General features: G+C 41.5%; 1 protein-coding gene across 1 annotated transcript in view; it reads right to left on the bottom strand.

Annotated features, from left to right (window-relative positions):
* Positions 1-18,396, bottom strand: part of LOC134990454 (transient receptor potential cation channel subfamily M member 2-like) — a 220,330-nt gene that overhangs the window by 66,195 nt on the left and 135,739 nt on the right. Inside the window, exon 16 of the mRNA XM_063950688.1 lies at positions 9,962-10,166. Coding sequence (XP_063806758.1) covers positions 9,962-10,166 — 205 coding nt within the window. The remainder of the gene's footprint in view (positions 1-9,961; positions 10,167-18,396) is intronic.

Genomic DNA, 18,396 nt, shown 5'->3' with positions numbered 1-18,396 from the left:
CCGGTGGCTGGAACCAGTGCTGTGGGGTTGTAAGTTTCCCCCTGTGATCGGCGGTGCACACGGCGGGTGTGGTCACGTGAGTTGCACCAGACGGTGTGCACATCCGGGGGCCGGAAACCAGCGCTGTGAGGCTATTATATTCTCCGCGTGTTCGGCGGTGCACAGGGTGGAAGTAGAGACATCACTTCTGGTGATGTGGGCTATACGAGATTGATTTAATGAATACTTAAAGGGAAACACACAGTTGCCGGATGCGGAAGTCCATATATGGTATGTGTTGTATTTAGTATGCTAATGTTTTACAGATGTTTGGAGTCTCATCATGATTGCAATAGGTATATATACTCTGTGTGTTGGCATTTGCACTTTAGACAGCCCTGGAGGAAGGTGGCGAATACCACCGAAACGGTATCGTCGACTGTAACATGTGGGCACATGTAACCCTAAAAAATTGATGGATTGGGTGACTATTTACTATACCCACTTTTGCTGTCTGAAAAATTATGGATTTATAGATTGTTCTGCTGAGACATAGTTTTTACATGAATTAAAAACTGTTTGCATATAAATATGATTGGTGTGCTGGCTACCCTTGCGTCATATTTATTATTATTTTTGACCTTAGTGCCCTCTTGTTTTAAGTACCCCGGGCCCCCCGAAGCCTTAATCCGGCTCTGCAGACAGGGCTTAATAACTTTTATAAGTTAATAGATGATGATCTGTTCAACTGTAATACTTTTGGCCATGAAGGACAAAGTGATAGCACAGTTAAATAGCATGACAGTAATAGACGTCATTGCTCTAGCTGGAGGAGCAATCCCATGGGTGTCGGCTGTGGTTTGGTAAGCATTGACCCTGTCTGAACAAAGCTCTGATGAGAGGGCAGCAAGTAATAGCTCATATGCCAAATGCAACAAAGATATTTACTCTGCATGATCAATGCGGATTCTGATAGATCCCACTGGACAAGGAATCATTGACGTTTATAACACCTGTTGCCAGGTACAACTTCCTCTCAATGCCCTACGGCATATGCACTGGCAGTGAAGTATTCAAATATTACATGGAGCTTCTTTTTGAGGGATACCGTTGTGAGATCAGTGTGGCTGACCTGCTCATTTGGGGTCGTAATATAGAAGAACATGACATGCTCCTCTGCAAGTTCATCTGCCAACAGTTGTCTCATATTGTCCTGCATGGCTGGCCTTCTTTCTCCTGGTAACTACCTCGTAATCGTAAGTCTTTCTTCTTCTTCCTCTAAGGTTTCTACGCTCAGCAGGCACACCAGGGGCACCCCAGATGTGAAGACACCATATGGCAGGCTAAAAATGTCCTGTTTTGGCCCCCTATGGCTGCTGCCTATGGCTGCTGACATTGAGCAGGTTTTCTCTGCGTGCCCCTGCAATACTTTACAGGTCCATCATGCCAAGGAACTGCTCGCTTTTCATGAGGCTCCTGACCTCCCTCTGTCCATCATTGCTGCAAATGTCTTAGAATGAGGAAATAGCACCTTGTTTTAGAGGACTCATATTCTTGTTGGTTCGAGATAGATTATCTTCTCAAACTGATAAGTGACACAGTCATCAGCAAAATTAAAAGATACTTACCTGCACATGGCATACCACACAAACTATTTACCGACAATCCCATGCAGTTCATGAGTGGTGAGTTACAGTCTTTCACCAGTAAATGAAAAATCTCATATCACCAGTAGTGCTGACGATTCACAGTCCATTCTTCAACCACGGCACTGTGTGGAGTATATTCTCCCATGCTTCCTCAAGGTACTCCATTTTCCTTCCACAATTCAAAACTAGGGTTAATTTTTGTTGGGAGCCAATTAACCTACCAGGAAAAAAGCATGAAGACAGGAACTGGGAAAATAGTATGTAAGACAGGATTCAGGAACGGCACAGAAAGACAGGAACCAGGAACGTGTTCACGGGGAGAACACAGATTAGCACAAGGCTATAATGGTGGAGCAAGGTTGGGACCTATACTCTGGCACTGACTCCCTTTTATAGGAAGAAGATTCAAATCTTTCACCAAATGTGATGTTACATTTGGCATGCATGTCCCTTTAATTTTTACTGAGAGTGTCGCTCACATGTCAATGGGAGCTGTAGCCGCTTATACAAAGAAATGCAGCTAGAGAGGAAGCTGGACAGAGGGACTACAGCAGCAGGTGCTGGGGACTCCCTGCCCATTGCCCCACCGATCCCGCAGACCAGCGCTGCCCGACTCAGTGAACGCTGAGTCCCAGCACACTGTGACATATCCCTCCCCCCTCTATGGGTGGCTACCGAACACCCCACAAATGGTTTGTTAGGAAACTTTTGGTAGAATTTATGAAGAAGTTTAGAAGCATGAATATCTGAGGCCTTGAATCATCAATGTTTTTCAAGACCATATCCTTTCTAGTCCACTAGAAATTGAACTGAGCCTCGAGAGATTTCAGGATTTGTTTTACCTCCTACTCCTCCCTTGGTGATCCACTGAAATTGCAGAAGGAGAACTGCTTGGTGTCAAGAACTGATTGAGGACCAAAGATTTTAGGAAGGGAAAAATGGAATACATTATGTATCCTAAGTGTGCCTGAAAGCTTTAATCAGAATGCCACATGATTTATTGCCTGAATGATTTCAAAAGGCCTTATATATATTGGAGCCAGTTTCATGTTAGGGACCTTTAAACATATATGCTGAGTTGACAGCCACACTTTATCCCCTGGTTTAAATAGAGGGTTTCTCTTTCTCTTCCTGTCGGCAAGTAACTTGTATTGAGATGAGGCTTTGCTTAAATTCCTCTTAACCTCTTTCAAAATGCAGAAGAAATGGTTCAAAGTACCATGAATGGCTGTAAGTGAAACCAACCGGTAGGCTGGCAATACTGGTAGAACTGGCTGAAGACTATACTGGATGAAGAATAAAGAGTGACCAGAAGTCTCATGGAAAAGATTATTATGGGTGAACTCAAAATGTAAAATGTATATACTTCTCAAAATCACTCTGTCCATTACACTGAGGGTAACAGTCTAAAAAGAAGCACAGTTTGAAATCAAAGCACTTACATAGCGCTCTCCAAAATTTAGAAGTATATTGCACTCCTTGGTTGGAAACAATGTCCTTGGGGAACCTGTGCAGCCTGAAAACTTCTTCTGAAATTGCAGCCCTTTTGGGGCTGAAGTTAACCTTTAATGGAATGAAGTGAGCAGTCTTGGAGAATCTATCCACCACTACCTAGATTATAATTTATCCTTGACAGGACGGAAAATCTGTAACAAAGTCCATGGAGATGTGGGTCCAAGGAAGATTGTGCCCCGGTAGCGGATGCAGGGAACCCGTGGGTGAGTGAGGTGGAACTTGAGTGCAGATAGTACAAGCTGCCACAAAGTCCTTGACAGCCCAATGAGTAGTCGCCCACCAATCACATCTGAGAACTAGTTCCAAAGTTCTCTTCACCCATGCATGAGTGGTAAAGAGTGATGAATGTATCCACTGGAGTAGCTTTGCGTAAAGTTCAGGTGCCACAAATGTTTTTCCCAGAGGCTTACCACAACAAAGCAAGCAGGAGGCCACACCCTTGGTGAGCACGGTAATGTGAGCCATAATAGATAAGTAATTCCTGATGAGTTGTAAGTAGAAGTTGCCGAACCCCCAAAAGCTTTGAACTGCTTTCAAGCCAATTGGACAAGGTCAGTTGACAATGGCAGTGAATTTCTCTATGTCCACCTGGAAGCTAGAGCCAGAGATAATATATCCCACGAATGCAGGTTCCTTATGCTCAAAGCAGCATTTATTTAATTTGCAGAAGAGCCGGTTTGCTTGGAGTCAAGACAGCACTTCACATACATGTTTCCGATGACTAGCTAAATTCTTGGAGAATATCAGGATGTTGTCCAAAAAGACCACATTTTTTATATAAAAGATCTCGGAAGATGTTACTCATATACTTTTGTAAGACAGCAGGTGCATTGCATAATCCAAAATGCATGACCAAATACTCATAGAGGCCATCATGAGTGCTAAAGGATGCTTTCCACTCATCTCAAGACTGGATCCTAATTAGATTGTAAACCCTATAAAGATCAAGCTTGGTAAATATTTTCACCCCTTTTATTCGATTGAAGAGTTCTGAGATCAGGGATAAGGGGTACCTGTCCTTAACAGCATTCAGATTCCGGTAATCAATAGCAAAGAAAATACCAGCTACTGTGGATGACTTGGACTCTCTAATGAACCCATGTTTAATGTTCTCCTTGATATATTCAGTCACAGACTGGATTTCTGTGAGTGACGGAGGAAATACTTTTCCATAAGGTGGCACTTTTGAAGGTTACAGGTCGATAGTGCTTTTCTCTGAAGGACTGGTATGGAGCTGGTAGAGAGACATCTTTAGAGATGGTCAAACTTTCAATAATTCAATGCAGAGTTCTAACTGCTGGCAAGCATCTCTGAAGGCACTGAGACCCCCAAGGCAAACTTGGGGTTCACTCTAGTCTACTATGGGAGTGTGTAGATGTAGCCATGGGAGACACAGAATAATCAGACTCTCAGCTGATTAAAGTACTTTGATGGATATAAACTCTCTGTAGAGATCACCAACCTGCATATTATATGGAGTTCGGGAGGGAATAGGAATTTTATTCCTGTCTACACTGAAGATTCAGCTGGAGTCTGCAAAGGCACACAAGGAATTCTAAGCTCCTGAACTTTCTTGGCCATAATAAAATTGCCATTGGTCTAGATTCTACAAAGGTCTTGAGTGGTTCAGAAGGCATCTCCAGCAGCAAGATCACATTGATGGAAAACTGTGATGAAGTGTTTTCTTTTCGGGTGTGTTGGACTGTACCTAATCTAACCACCCCTCAATCAGTTAGGTCCTCTCATTTCCTAAACACTTGAGACAACCAGTAAGAAAGTGACTTGGCTCACCACAACAGAAGCACAGCTTATTGTTGAACCTCCTTCCCCTTTCTTCAGCAGGAAGACATTATTTTACAATCTGCATGGGTTTTTTTCGGGAGGTACAACAGGAGCAGTGAAATGAAGAGCAAGTTTGAAATTAAAGCATCTTGACTATTCCCTTTTCTGCTCTCTCACTATGGCTGAGGTCCACCCAGATACACAAGGACATCAGGTCATCCAGGGATGTTGGCAATTCTCTGGCTGCCAGTACATTCATAAATTGCTCAGAAAGCCCTTGCATAAATGTGGCAACCAGGGCTTCATTTTTCCACCCAAGCTCAGATGTAAGGGTTCTGAAGTACACCGCATACTGTCCCACAGACTGGGTACCTTGTTTCAGATGCAGGATACCTGATGCTGTGGAGGACACCTGTCCAGGTTCATCAAAAACTTTTCTAAAAGATTCCAGAAAATTGGTGCACTTGTCTTTGACTAATGCATTGGTCATTGGCTAACAGATCATTCCTTTCCAACAACAGGGAAGCCCATAGTAGGGCCTGTCCAGATAGCAGGGATATGATGTAAACCACCTTTGTACTATCTGTAGAGAAATTTGCAGCCTGGATCTCAAACTGTCTGTCCATCCATCTGTATAAATTGCAATTTCAATGCTGCATCATTCACAGGGTCACAAACTATCATTGCCACCATGAAAGTTTTTTTTTCAACTCTTTTCCACCACATCTCCCAATTTTTCATCTCTCTCTGTTCCTTCTTTTTCCCGCTCCCCAATTTCTTCCATGTCTCTGCCCCCTCCCCCTTGTTCTTTGAGGACTCTATGCCATCCCTATTCCTCCCCTATCTCCACTCACTCTATTCCTCTCATGTGTCTTCTTTTCTGCCTTTTACTCTATTGTCTCTCCCCCTCCCATATCCCTCTCTCACTAGCCATCTCCATATTTCCCCAGTGTCTTTCTCCCTCACCCCTATTCCCCCTGTGTCCCCCCCCCCCCACACCCGAATCCTGTGTTTTCCCAATCACCCTATTAGTTCTGTGTTTCTCTGTCCTTTCACTCACGTGTTTCTCTCTATCCTCCTAATCCTTATGTGTCTCTCTCTCGAACCTCCCTCTCCCTATTGCTCTGTATGCGGCCTTCCCTCATCTGATTCCTCCTGTGTCTATCTCAGCCCCTCCTATTTTCCTGTGTCTATCTCTCATGCTCCTGTCCCTCCTGTGTCTTGCAGCAGATTCTGTCAATTACACTTCTTTTTTTTTATAATTATGGGGCTTGGTGCATATTCCAGTACATACAGACACAATAAATCTCCAGTTCCCATTGCACCACAGTTTTGGCTATGCCAAGATACTGAGCCAGGCTTCCTTCAGCAATTGCACTATCTATAAATACACTGGCAAATTACTGTATAATAAGGACACTAGAGGTTTCAGTCAGGAACCTAGGGGTTTAAATTGACCCACTAATTCCAAAGAAAGGGGGGGGAAATCCATATTGGTGCACATAGGTGTCATACGGAAAGGAAATAATAATAATAATAATAATAATAATAATAATAATATAACTTTTATTACAAATAGTTATATTACAGATGTAGCCACACTCATCGTTGTTGCGCCATACAAGCATCCTAGTGACACCATACAAATAATGCAGGTAGCAAAGTAAGACGTGATAAGGCACAAGAGGATCCACAGCATGCAATACACAGTTTCACCACTGGGTGGAAACTGTTCCACTAATAAAAACTACAGTACAGTGCTGAATAGCAGCGGATAGATATGGCAGTACAGAATACTGAACAATGTAGCAAGCCCTGACAAGCGGGCCAGTGCACATTAAATATAGTAGTTCTGTTTTAATACATTAGTACTACAGGGCGGAGTACGAAATCACTGGTAGAAGAGGATAGGCTATGGGGAGGGTGGATTAGGGGTCCAGGGGGGAAGGTAAGTACTGTATACTTACAATACTTACCTTCCCCTGTTAGGAATGGGATCATTGGGATGCCACGGTCAGTATTCTGCCTGCCAGCAATCCCAAATGCCGGCAAATCAAACCCATCTCCTTTGTAGTGGTATTGGCTAATGTTTATCTACCTGTATATACTGTCTCACAAATATACATTACTGTATAGTATCACCACTATCTTGTCCCTAAAAAAAGATAGTCTTTTATCTATAATATTGTATATCAGTGTGATTTGATCGCCCTAGCAATTTCTATAGAGCAGCAATGATTCATTTCGATATTAAGAAATCATTAAACTGAAATGTATAGTATCCAGTGGTAAAGTTTTTTACTTGGAGCAGCCTGCTAATCAACTAATACACAGACCAGTTTTCACATGAGATAGCAGTGATTTGTTCTTATGTAAAGTGCAATTGCTGTTTATATGCTGAGACAGAGAATATGATAATAATGCCACCTCATGTCATTATCATTTTACACATAAGCTGGAAGTCACATAGAACAGCAGGAGTTTGTATACAATTTTACAGCTGCCTACTTTAGACTAAATTAGACTGTGCCCAGCTAAAAAGATCTAATAACCATCTCATTAGCAGACTGATTGCCACATATAGCGACAGTAATCTATTTTTGTATAATCCAGTTGCTGTTTTGTATATTAAACCAGGCAGTGTTTGATAACACTGCTGCTTTGCTTCAGTGTAATTCCATAGCTACCCTGCCCATCTGCTGATACTTCTATAGCGGCCGCTGCTACCATACATTTAGCTGTACTGAGCTTCCTCATAGGCCTGTGTGAAAGCTTAGTACATTGAAACGTACATTAGGAGAAATGTACATTCATGCCTTTATCAGGGGAATAGTGAAACGTGCATTAGGCGAAACGTGCACAAATGCCGAATTCATGCTCTAACAATTATGACTGCAGCATGTTAATGTGTGTATCTACAAACATATTACATATATGAGAGCACCACTATAGAAGTATTGGATGACAGACAGGGCAGCTATGAGATTACACTGATACAAAGTACCAGTATTATCAAACCTTGACTGATTCAATATACAAACAACTGGATTATACAAAAATAGATTACTGTCCCTATATATCGGTCTGTTCATGAGATGGTTATTAGATCATTTTACGTGGATGACTTGTTTGCTGGACATAGTCTAATTTATACTAAAATAGGCAGCTGTATCATATTGTAAAAGCAGCTGCTCTACATGACAGCCTGCTTACTTGTATGATGCTAACAACATAAGGCAGCATTATTATCATATTCTTTGGCTCAGCATATAAACAGCAATTACACTTTACATAAGAACAATTCACTGCTATCTCAAGTGAAAATGGGTCAGTTTATACATTGACTAGCATACCTCTTTGATTAAACGTCATAACCGTTCGATACAGATTTACCCACGCTCAGCTTTGCTGCTGTGTATCCTAGTCACGTCAAAGCTGGCACAGCTAGTGTGTCCATGTACTATGACACACATGTGTGCATGCAAGTGCCACCATAGAAAATTAATTGGGCTTAAGCTAGTCACTGCCCAATGTATTAGGTCATACCCATGGCAAAGCACACCATGTGTGCCCAGGTGGTCATAACGCGGGAGGGATGACAGTGGCTATATTTCTCTACACAGTTCAGTTTAATGACAGCTTCATATAGAAATAGGTCATCGCTGCTTTATAGAAATTGCTAGGGCTATCACATCACACATATATTAAACATTGAGAAAAAAACTATTCTTTAGTGACGATATGGTAGTGATATTATGCAGTAATGTATATCTGTGAAGCAGTGTATACAGACAGATAGACATGAAGCAATTCTGCTACAAAGCACTAACTAATTCAATATAAAGATTAAGGCTGCTTAATGTTTAATACCAATATTGTGGATGCAATACACATTTGAGACCTTTGATAATATATTTATGACAAAGTTAAATGCACCGCTATTGAATTAATGAAAGATTTTTAGGGGAAGAGCTTTCCCTCATTATTTACTGAAATTTAAACTCTCATAAATGAGAGTTACAGGGATTTCTTTTGAAAAATTGCAACTTTTAAGGGGGGTACACACCCACACAGAGCGATGTTCACTTAATTTCTAAGCAATCTGACTAGATTGCTTAGAAATTAAGAACACATCGCTTTGTGTGTAGGGGTGCCAGCGAGAGCGATGCGCAGCCCCGCACGTTGGTATTGCCGGCTCTAGATTGGGCATGCATGCATACCCAATCTAGTGAGATTGCTCATTTCACCGCTGGGGAAAATCATCTGTGTCCCCTTCCCCCTCGGGGCATAGATGTGTGCTGAACGGCCTGTGATAGATCGCTCAGCACACATCTCTGGGATAAATCTTCCGTCTGTACCCCCCCTAAAGTTGCTTATTATTTTTAACAACTGTTCTTATCAAGGACAAGACTTGCATATCTCAGTGGAAATGTTAATCACACTTTATTCATAGGCAGTAAAGAGAATATATTTTGTATCTACCAGAGCACAATAATGTAAAGACACACCAGTGGACCAGTTTTAATCAGTATTTCACTTAAATTCTGTGTTTTTAATTAGCTGCATTTCATTAGTAATTTAATATTATTACATTATTTTATGAAAGGATAGATTGCTTTACGTAAATACAAAGAAGTATTATACTTTGTAATAATAAAAGTTACTTTTTAATTCCAATTCTGTATGACTCCCATGTGCACCAATATGGAATTCTTTCTTCCTTTGGAATCACCGTGTATTGAACTTCTATCCATGGTAGCACCTCCTTTTTAGCATCACATAAAGATTAAGTAGATAAATCTATTACATTTAATTGATATAATAATATTTGAAGGGGTTAATATTATTCTTCTTATTATTATTATTATTATTATTATTATTATTATTATAATACAGTTTTTGATACATGGAAATCTCCAGTGGCGTAAACTCTACATACCCATGGTAAACTGCCCCACAATCTCTGTATACAGTTTTTTTTACAATGCATAGAGTATGAGACTTGTTTTGTATAATATACATCATGTGAATAGTACCTGGCGCAGCTCCTCACACAGGAGGGAGAAGATCCAGACATACAAGAGATATTCTCTCCAAGATGGGTAGGTCTGAAAATCCATCATCAGGACATAAGCAAAGAGCCACAGGAAGCCGATATATGACCCAGTGTTATAATAGAACTTGATTACTGGGGCTCTGAAGAAGGCCTTGAACTTCAAATGACAGCTGAAGGGTTTATGTCTGTGAGAGAGAAGACATTTCCCATTAGTATTCATAACAGTATCTAACAATCATTCAGCAGCAGCAAAGACCAGACTTGTCCATTAAGACTGATGACTTTATTGATGACTGATGCTTTTAGCTGCATGATTTCAGTATTTTATTTCATGATCAATGTTTACAGTGTCTAGATGGTTAGTTCTTTTTGGGGGGATATTGGGTGACATTGATAGGGTTGTGGAAAGAGACTGTGGACATTGGGATAATTCAGCTCTGTTCAGAGATGCTGTTAGAGATGTGCTGAGTACTTATACTGTATTACAGAGTTAGATGGGAGTGTTTTCTGATGGATGTTGGCCTAGGTGTCTTGCTTAGGATGTGGTTAATATACTGTATATCATAGAACGGAAAGTTGTTTAGGACAAATTGAGTTTTGCAACAGAATTGGGATTTTGGAAGTATGAGAATTGGACTGGATTCCACAGATCGCAGACCACTGACTTACCACTGCATGGTGAGCAGTCACCTCATTTTATGTTTGTGTCTATGGTATGAAGATACTTATACAGCTGTGTCTTTATACATCATTACTGCAATCATAACAAACTGCCCCACTCGGTCTGCCAGGTCCAGTGAGATTCTGCTAGCATCGGGCGTCTTTTTTGCTGAAAATCCATCTTCGTTGCAATGCGATGCATCTAGAACGCATCAGGACACTGTGCTGATTCATTTGATATGAAACACTGAATGTGATAGGAGTCTCTGAGGGGTCTATTCATGAAGCTGTAAAAAGAGTGGAGAAAAGGACCAGTAGAGAAGTCGTCCGTGGCAACCAATCAGCTTTGAAGGAATCCTTTCTGAAGTACATTATATAAAATGTAAGGGAGATGCTGATTGGTTGCCATGGGCAACTTCTCCACTGGTCTGTTTCTCCATCGTTTTCACTGCTTCATGAATAAACCCCTGAATCTGTACACAAAGTACTACAATGTAGTAGCCATACTTTTTTCCCATACAAGTTCCATTGTGCTCCTTATACAGACTCAGTCAGACACAATATACAAGTGTCACATATCAAATTAAACAGCACATTCCCCTGTTGCATTCTAGTCTCACCTTGTTTCGACTTTAAGAGCATTTTTGTCCAAAAGACACCTGGTGCTAACAGAGGGGTCTATTTACTAAGCCTAAAATGGAGATAAAGGGGGCGGAGATAAAATACCAGCCAACCAACTCCTGTCATTTTTCAAACCCAGCCTGTGACATGGTAGTTAGGAGCTGATTGGTTGGTACTTTATCTCTATCTAAGGCTTACTAAATAGACCCCAGAGTCTCCTGGGACCATGTACCTCACTGCCGCCAGGCATTTAGAGCTCTGTGGCGTATTGAGGATAAATGTATGAGGACAAATCTGTACCTCCACTGTATGCATAGTGAGGGGAACACTGACACTCATAACAGATATATATTTAACCATTATCTGCTTCTTCTGAGAATGAAAACTTTTCTCAGCAACTTCTCTACTGTTTCATTTTACAAACTTTCTTGCTGTTGCCGCCATAAAATGACTGTACTTGTATAGGATCTTTTACTACACAAATCATTTCACTACTATCACCGTAAGTTACATATGTATACTGTAGTACTGCTTATATTCCTTCTTTCATTTGGTCTGTATTATACATACAGTCAAGTGATTAACGAGTATGCGGATACTGGGGAGCAGGAAGTAATATACTGAGGGGGGTTTTATGTATGTGACGCTAATGAGGATGTTGATGAATGTGTTGGACAAGAAGAGGTTAATAAAATTCAGGAGAATGATTGTTTGCCTCAAAGTAAGTCAGCCACCATGCCAAAAGTTACGCCAGCGATAAGAAGTGCATTGTCATCCTTGGGCAAAAGATCATAAAAGTAACTTCTTCCGTGTGGGTACAATTTTACCAAAATCCTGACAACATTTGGAAAGACATCGGTACCCTTTGTGCCAAAGTAAGTAGATGTAGGGACGTTAACTATCTAACCACCTCCTCCCTGTTACGTCATTTTTAGGGTATGCAGTTAATTTCCCGACTGTTGGGATCCCCGCGGTCGAAATACAGATGCCGGAATCTCGACAGTGGAACCAATGCCGGCGGTCGAAATCCCGACAGAGGCCCAGTATTCCCTCTAGGGTGGTGGTCCATGCCACCACCCAAGGGGGAATAGAATAGTGTGGCGAATTAAGCTTGCCACCAAGCATGAAGCGTGGGGAACGCTGCTTGCACTCGATGACGGGATTTTGACGGCGTCGGTTTCCTGACTGCCGGGAATTCCTACTGAATACATTTGTAGTGCTAGAATTTCTTAATAAATGACAGGTCCGTGCAGGAGATGCTAGCTGTGGCCTGTTAAGCATTCAGCAACTGTACAGTATGTAGAACATTTCAGCAGCTGCAAGAATCAATTTGCCATGCAATCAACTGAAGCAAGAGGTAGTAACCAGGTGTAATGCCATGCTTTATATGCTTCAACAACTGAAGAAACAACAACAAGACATCCAAATGCACACATCAAGCCATGAGATAGGGAGAGGGAGGGGCATGTTTCCTGGTTCAGCATACTGGAGAACACTCCTGGTTTGATGTATGCTACTGGAACTATTTGATTTTGTAATTAGTTTAGACACTGCTAGTCAGGTCATACCCTTAATTAAACTACTGAAAAGTAGCTAGGGAAGCTGAAAGAGAAGATGAACCAAAGAGATTCTGCTAAGTATGCTGGACTTATAGATCAAGATTTTTTTCTTGGTTCACAAAGACCTTACGATTTGCAGCATCTTGCAATTGGATCAATACATTTTGGCAATCATGATAAATCCTAGGTTTAAGTTCTATGTAATGCCTTTCTATTCAACTGATACAGATCTTAAGAGATGCAAAGAGTTCCCAGCAAGCAAGTTGTCAGCTCAAGTGGCACATGCTGAAATGACATCTCCTGCTTCAGCATCTCATCCTAGGTCTTCAGGACACAGCCCTATCCTGGTTCTCATCCTATTTATCAAATTACTCTTTCAGTATTCATTTTTCTGAATCCACCTCCTCTTCAATACCTCTATCAGTTGGAGTACCGCAAGGCTCAGTCTTGGGTTCTCTGCTTTTCTCAATCTATACCACATCTCTTGGCAAACTCATCAACTCTTTCGGATTTCAGTATCATCTATACGTGGATGATACTCAAATCTACCTATCCTCCCTAGATTTCTCACCATCTGTATTTGTTCACTTTACTAAATATCTTACTGCCAATTCGTCTTGGATATCATCTCGCCACCTCAAACTAAATATTTCCAAAACAGAATAAATAATATTTCCATCAACCAATAGTAACTTCCAACCTGATATCTCTATCAAGGTTGAAAACTCGACAACCAACCATACCGCACAAGCTCACTGAATAGGTGTCATCCTTGACACTGTACCATCCTTTGTTCCCCACATTCAATTTGTTTCCAAATCGTGCTACATATGTACATCTAAAAACATATCCAGGAGATGCCCACATCTTCCACAAGGCAACTGCATAAACTCTAATCCATGCACTCATTATCTGACACATTGATTATTGCAATAGTCTCCTTACTGGTCTTCCTGAAAACAGACTCTCACCACTACAATCCATTTTGAATGCAGTATTAAGGCTAATCTTCCTTGCTAAGCATTCATTGTCAGTTGCTCAGCGGGCATTACCTCCATTGGTCTATTGCACAGGTTCTCAAATTCGGTCCTCAGGACCCCGCATGGTTCATGTTTTGCAGGTCACCTGTAGATTTTAAAAATGTGACAGTTGGTGATACACAGTGCAGCTGCTGGGTGACATGGAAAATGTGAATTGTGTGGGTTCCTGAGGACTGAGTTTGAGAACCACTGGTCTATTGGGTATCTGTATTCTACCAAATTCAATATTAAATACTTTTACTTACACATACTGTAAGACTATTAACTGAGCTACATCAGCATACATCTCTTTGCTTATCTCAAAATATTTTGAAAGAGTTTGAGGAATACAGTAATAAAGAGGTCCCAATACTTGTGTATGAGGACAAGGATACGCTTCTGGGATGACAGGTACAGTAAGTAGTAGAAATCTTCTGCATTACCTGTTTAATGAATGGGAACAGAAGTTAAGTTTTACTAAAGTAGGAGTATAAATGTGAGACAAATAGAAGTAATGGCGCCAAGGGGGTCGTATCAAGGCCCAACTTAAAAACGGACCCTTACAAAAAAATTTACAGACACATTTTGTCCGATAGCATATAATGACATAAAAATGTATTTATAAAAGCATAAGCTCATAACCAATGTCCATGATTATACATCGTTGACACATTTGAATTTGTCAAACAATTTGAACAATCAGCTTGTAGTGATGAGGAAAGATGTAGATATCTCACTACAATTTCCTCCTTCTCCTTATTGTAGATTCGGAGGTAACATCAAACAATAGATAGATAAATAAGCCAACGCGTTTTGTCTTGTTCCAAGACTTCCTCAGGGGTGAAATCTCATCTACTTAGTAAATATTGTCTGTACATAAATGATCATTCGAGGATGTTTGAACAAAGTTTCAATATTTCAATGGAACTTGATTGGTACAGCAAGGACCAGGCCTCATAAATCATCAGCTTGAACCTGACATTCGGGTACTCGAATGTGGGGAAAATTCATAAGGATATAGAATCTTACCGGTTCACACGCATAAGAAACTAGAGATGAGCGGGTTCGGTTTCTCTGAAACCGAACCCGCACGAACTTCATGTTTTTTTTACGGGTCCGAGCAGACTCGGATCCTCCCGCCTTGCTCGGTTAACCCGAGCGCGCCCGAACGTCATCATGACGCTGTCGGATTCTCGCGAGACTCGGATTCTATATAAGGAGCCGCGCGTCGCCGCCATTTTCACACGTGCATTGAGATTGATAGGGAGAGGACGTGGCTGGCGTCCTCTCCATTAGAAATTAGATTAGAAGAGAGAGAGAGATTGTGCAGAGTCAGACAGAGTTTACCACAGTGACCAGTGCAGTTGTTGTTAGTTAACTTTTATTTATTTTAATATAATATATCCGTTCTCTGCTATATCCGTTCTCTGCCTGAAAAAAAACGATACACAGCAGCAGCCAGTCACACAGTGTGACTCAGTCTGTGTGCACTCAGCTCAGCCCAGTGTGCTGCACATCAATGTATAAAAGGCAAAGCTTATAATAATTGTGGGGGAGACTGGGGAGCACTGCAGGTTGTTATAGCAGGAGCCCCCAGGAGTACATAATATTATATTAATTTAAAATTAAACAGTGCACACTTTTGCTGCAGGAGTGCCACTGCCAGTGTGACTAGTGGTGACCAGTGCCTGACCACCAGTATAGTAGTATATTGTTGTATGTATTGTATACTATCTCTTTATCAACCAGTCTATATTAGCAGCAGACACAGTACAGTGCGGTAGTTCACGGCTGTGGCTACCTCTGTGTCGGCAGTCGGAACTCGGCAGGCAGTCCGTCCATCCATAATTGTATTACAATATATACCACCTAACCGTGGTATTTTTTTTTCTTTCTTTATACCGTCGTCATAGTGTCATACTAGTTGTTACGAGTATACTACTATCTCTTTATCAACCAGTGTACAGTGCGGTAGTTCACGGCTGTGGCTACCTCTGTGTCGGCAGTCGGCAGGCAGTCCGTCCATCCATAATGGTATTATTATTATAATATATACCACCTAACCGTGGTTTTTTTTTCATTCTTTATACCGTCATAGTGTCATACTAGTTGTTACGAGTATACTACTATCTCTTTATCAACCAGTGTACAGTGCGGTAGTTCACGGCTGTGGCTACCTCTGTGTCGGCAGTCGGCAGGCAGTCCGTCCATCCATAATTGTATTATTATTATAATATATACCACCTAACCGTGGTTTTTTTTTCATTCTTTATACCGTCGTCATAGTGTCATACTAGTTGTTACGAGTATACTACTATCTCTTTATCAACCAGTGTACAGTGCGGTAGTTCACGGCTGTGGCTACCTCTGTGTCGGCAGTCGGCAGGCAGTCCGTCCATCCATAATTGTATTATTATTATAATATATACCACCTAACCGTGGTTTTTTTTTCATTCTTTATACCGTCGTCATAGTGTCATACTAGTTGTTACGAGTATACTACTATCTCTTTATCAACCAGTGTACAGTGCGGTAGTTCATGGCTGTGGCTACCTCTGTGTCGGCACTCGGCAGGCAGTCCGTCCATCCATAATTGTATTATTATTATAATATATACCACCTAACTGTGGTATTTTTTTTTCTTTCTTTATACCGTCGTCATAGTGTCATACTAGTTGTTACGAGTATACTACTATCTCTTTATCAACCAGTGTACAGTGCGGTAGTTCACGGCTGTGGCTACCTCTGTGTCGGCAGTCGGCAGGCAGTCCGTCCATCCATAATTGTATTATTATTATAATATATACCACCTAACCGTGGTATTTTTTTTTCTTTCTTTATACCGTCGTCATAGTGTCATACTAGTTGTTACGAGTATACTACTATCTCTTTATCAACCAGTGTACAGTGCGGTAGTTCACGGCTGTGGCTACCTCTGTGTCGGCAGTCGGCAGGCAGTCCGTCCATCCATAATTGTATTATTATTATAATATATACCACCTAACCGTGGTTTTTTTTTCATTCTTTATACCGTCGTCATAGTGTCATACTAGTTGTTACGAGTATACTACTATCTCTTTATCAACCAGTGTACAGTGCGGTAGTTCACGGCTGTGGCTACCTCTGTGTCGGCAGTCGGCAGGCAGTCCGTCCATCCATAATTGTATTATTATTATAATATATACCACCTAACTGTGGTATTTTTTTTTCTTTCTTTATACCGTCGTCATAGTGTCATACTAGTTGTTACGAGTATACTACTATCTCTTTATCAACCAGTGTACAGTGCGGTAGTTCACGGCTGTGGCTACCTCTGTGTCGGCAGTCGGCAGGCAGTCCGTCCATCCATAATTGTATTATTATTATAATATATACCACCTAACTGTGGTATTTTTTTTTCTTTCTTTATACCGTCGTCATAGTGTCATACTAGTTGTTACGAGTATACTACTATCTCTTTATCAACCAGTGTACAGTGCGGTAGTTCACGGCTGTGGCTACCTCTGTGTCGGCAGTCGGCAGGCAGTCCGTCCATCCATAATTGTATTATTATTATAATATATACCACCTAACCGTGGTTTTTTTATACCACCTAACCGTGGCAGTCCGTCCATAATTGTATACTAGTATCCAATCCATCCATCTCCATTGTTTACCTGAGGTGCCTTTTAGTTCTGCCTATAAAATATGGAGAACAAAAAAGTTGAGGTTCCAAAATTAGGGAAAGATCAAGATCCACTTCCACCTCGTGCTGAAACTGCTGCCACTAGTCATGGCCGAGACGATGAAATGCCAGCAACGTCGTCTGCCAAGGCCGATGCCCAATGTCATAGTACAGAGCATGTCAAATCCAAAACACCAAATATCAGAAAAAAAATGACTCCAAAACCTAAAATAAAATTGTCGGAGGAGAAGCGTAAACTTGCCAATATGCCATTTACCACACGGAGTGGCAAGGAACGGCTGAGGCCCTGGCCTATGTTCATGGCTAGTGGTTCAGCTTCACATGAGGATGGAAGCACTCAGCCTCTCGCTAGAAAACTGAAAAGACTCAAGCTGGCAAAAGCACCGCAAAGAACTGTGCGTTCTTTGAAATCCCAAATCCACAAGGAGAGTCCAATTGTGTCGTTTGCGATGCCTGACCTTCCCAACACTGGACGTGAAGAGCATGCGCCTTCCACTATTTGCATGCCCCCTGCAAGTGCTGGAAGGAGCACCCGCAGTCCAGTTCCTGATAGTCAGATTGAAGATGTCAGTGTTGAAGTACACCAGGATGAGGAGGATATGGGTGTTGCTGGCGCTGGGGAGGAAATTGACCAGGAGGATTCTGATGGTGAGGTGGTTTGTTTAAGTCAGGCACCCGGGGAGACACCTGTTGTCCGTGGGAGGAATATGGCCGTTGACATGCCAGGTGAAAATACCAAAAAAATCAGCTCTTCGGTGTGGAGGTATTTCACCAGAAATGCGGACAACAGGTGTCAAGCCGTGTGTTCCCTTTGTCAAGCTGTAATAAGTAGGGGTAAGGACGTTAACCACCTCGGAACATCCTCCCTTAT

Source organism: Pseudophryne corroboree, chromosome 2, assembly GCF_028390025.1.
Source record: "Pseudophryne corroboree isolate aPseCor3 chromosome 2, aPseCor3.hap2, whole genome shotgun sequence".
Lineage (NCBI taxonomy): Eukaryota > Metazoa > Chordata > Amphibia > Anura > Myobatrachidae > Pseudophryne > Pseudophryne corroboree.
The sequence above is the reverse complement of the archived record's forward strand: the minus strand, read 5'-3'. Positions and strand labels throughout refer to the sequence as shown.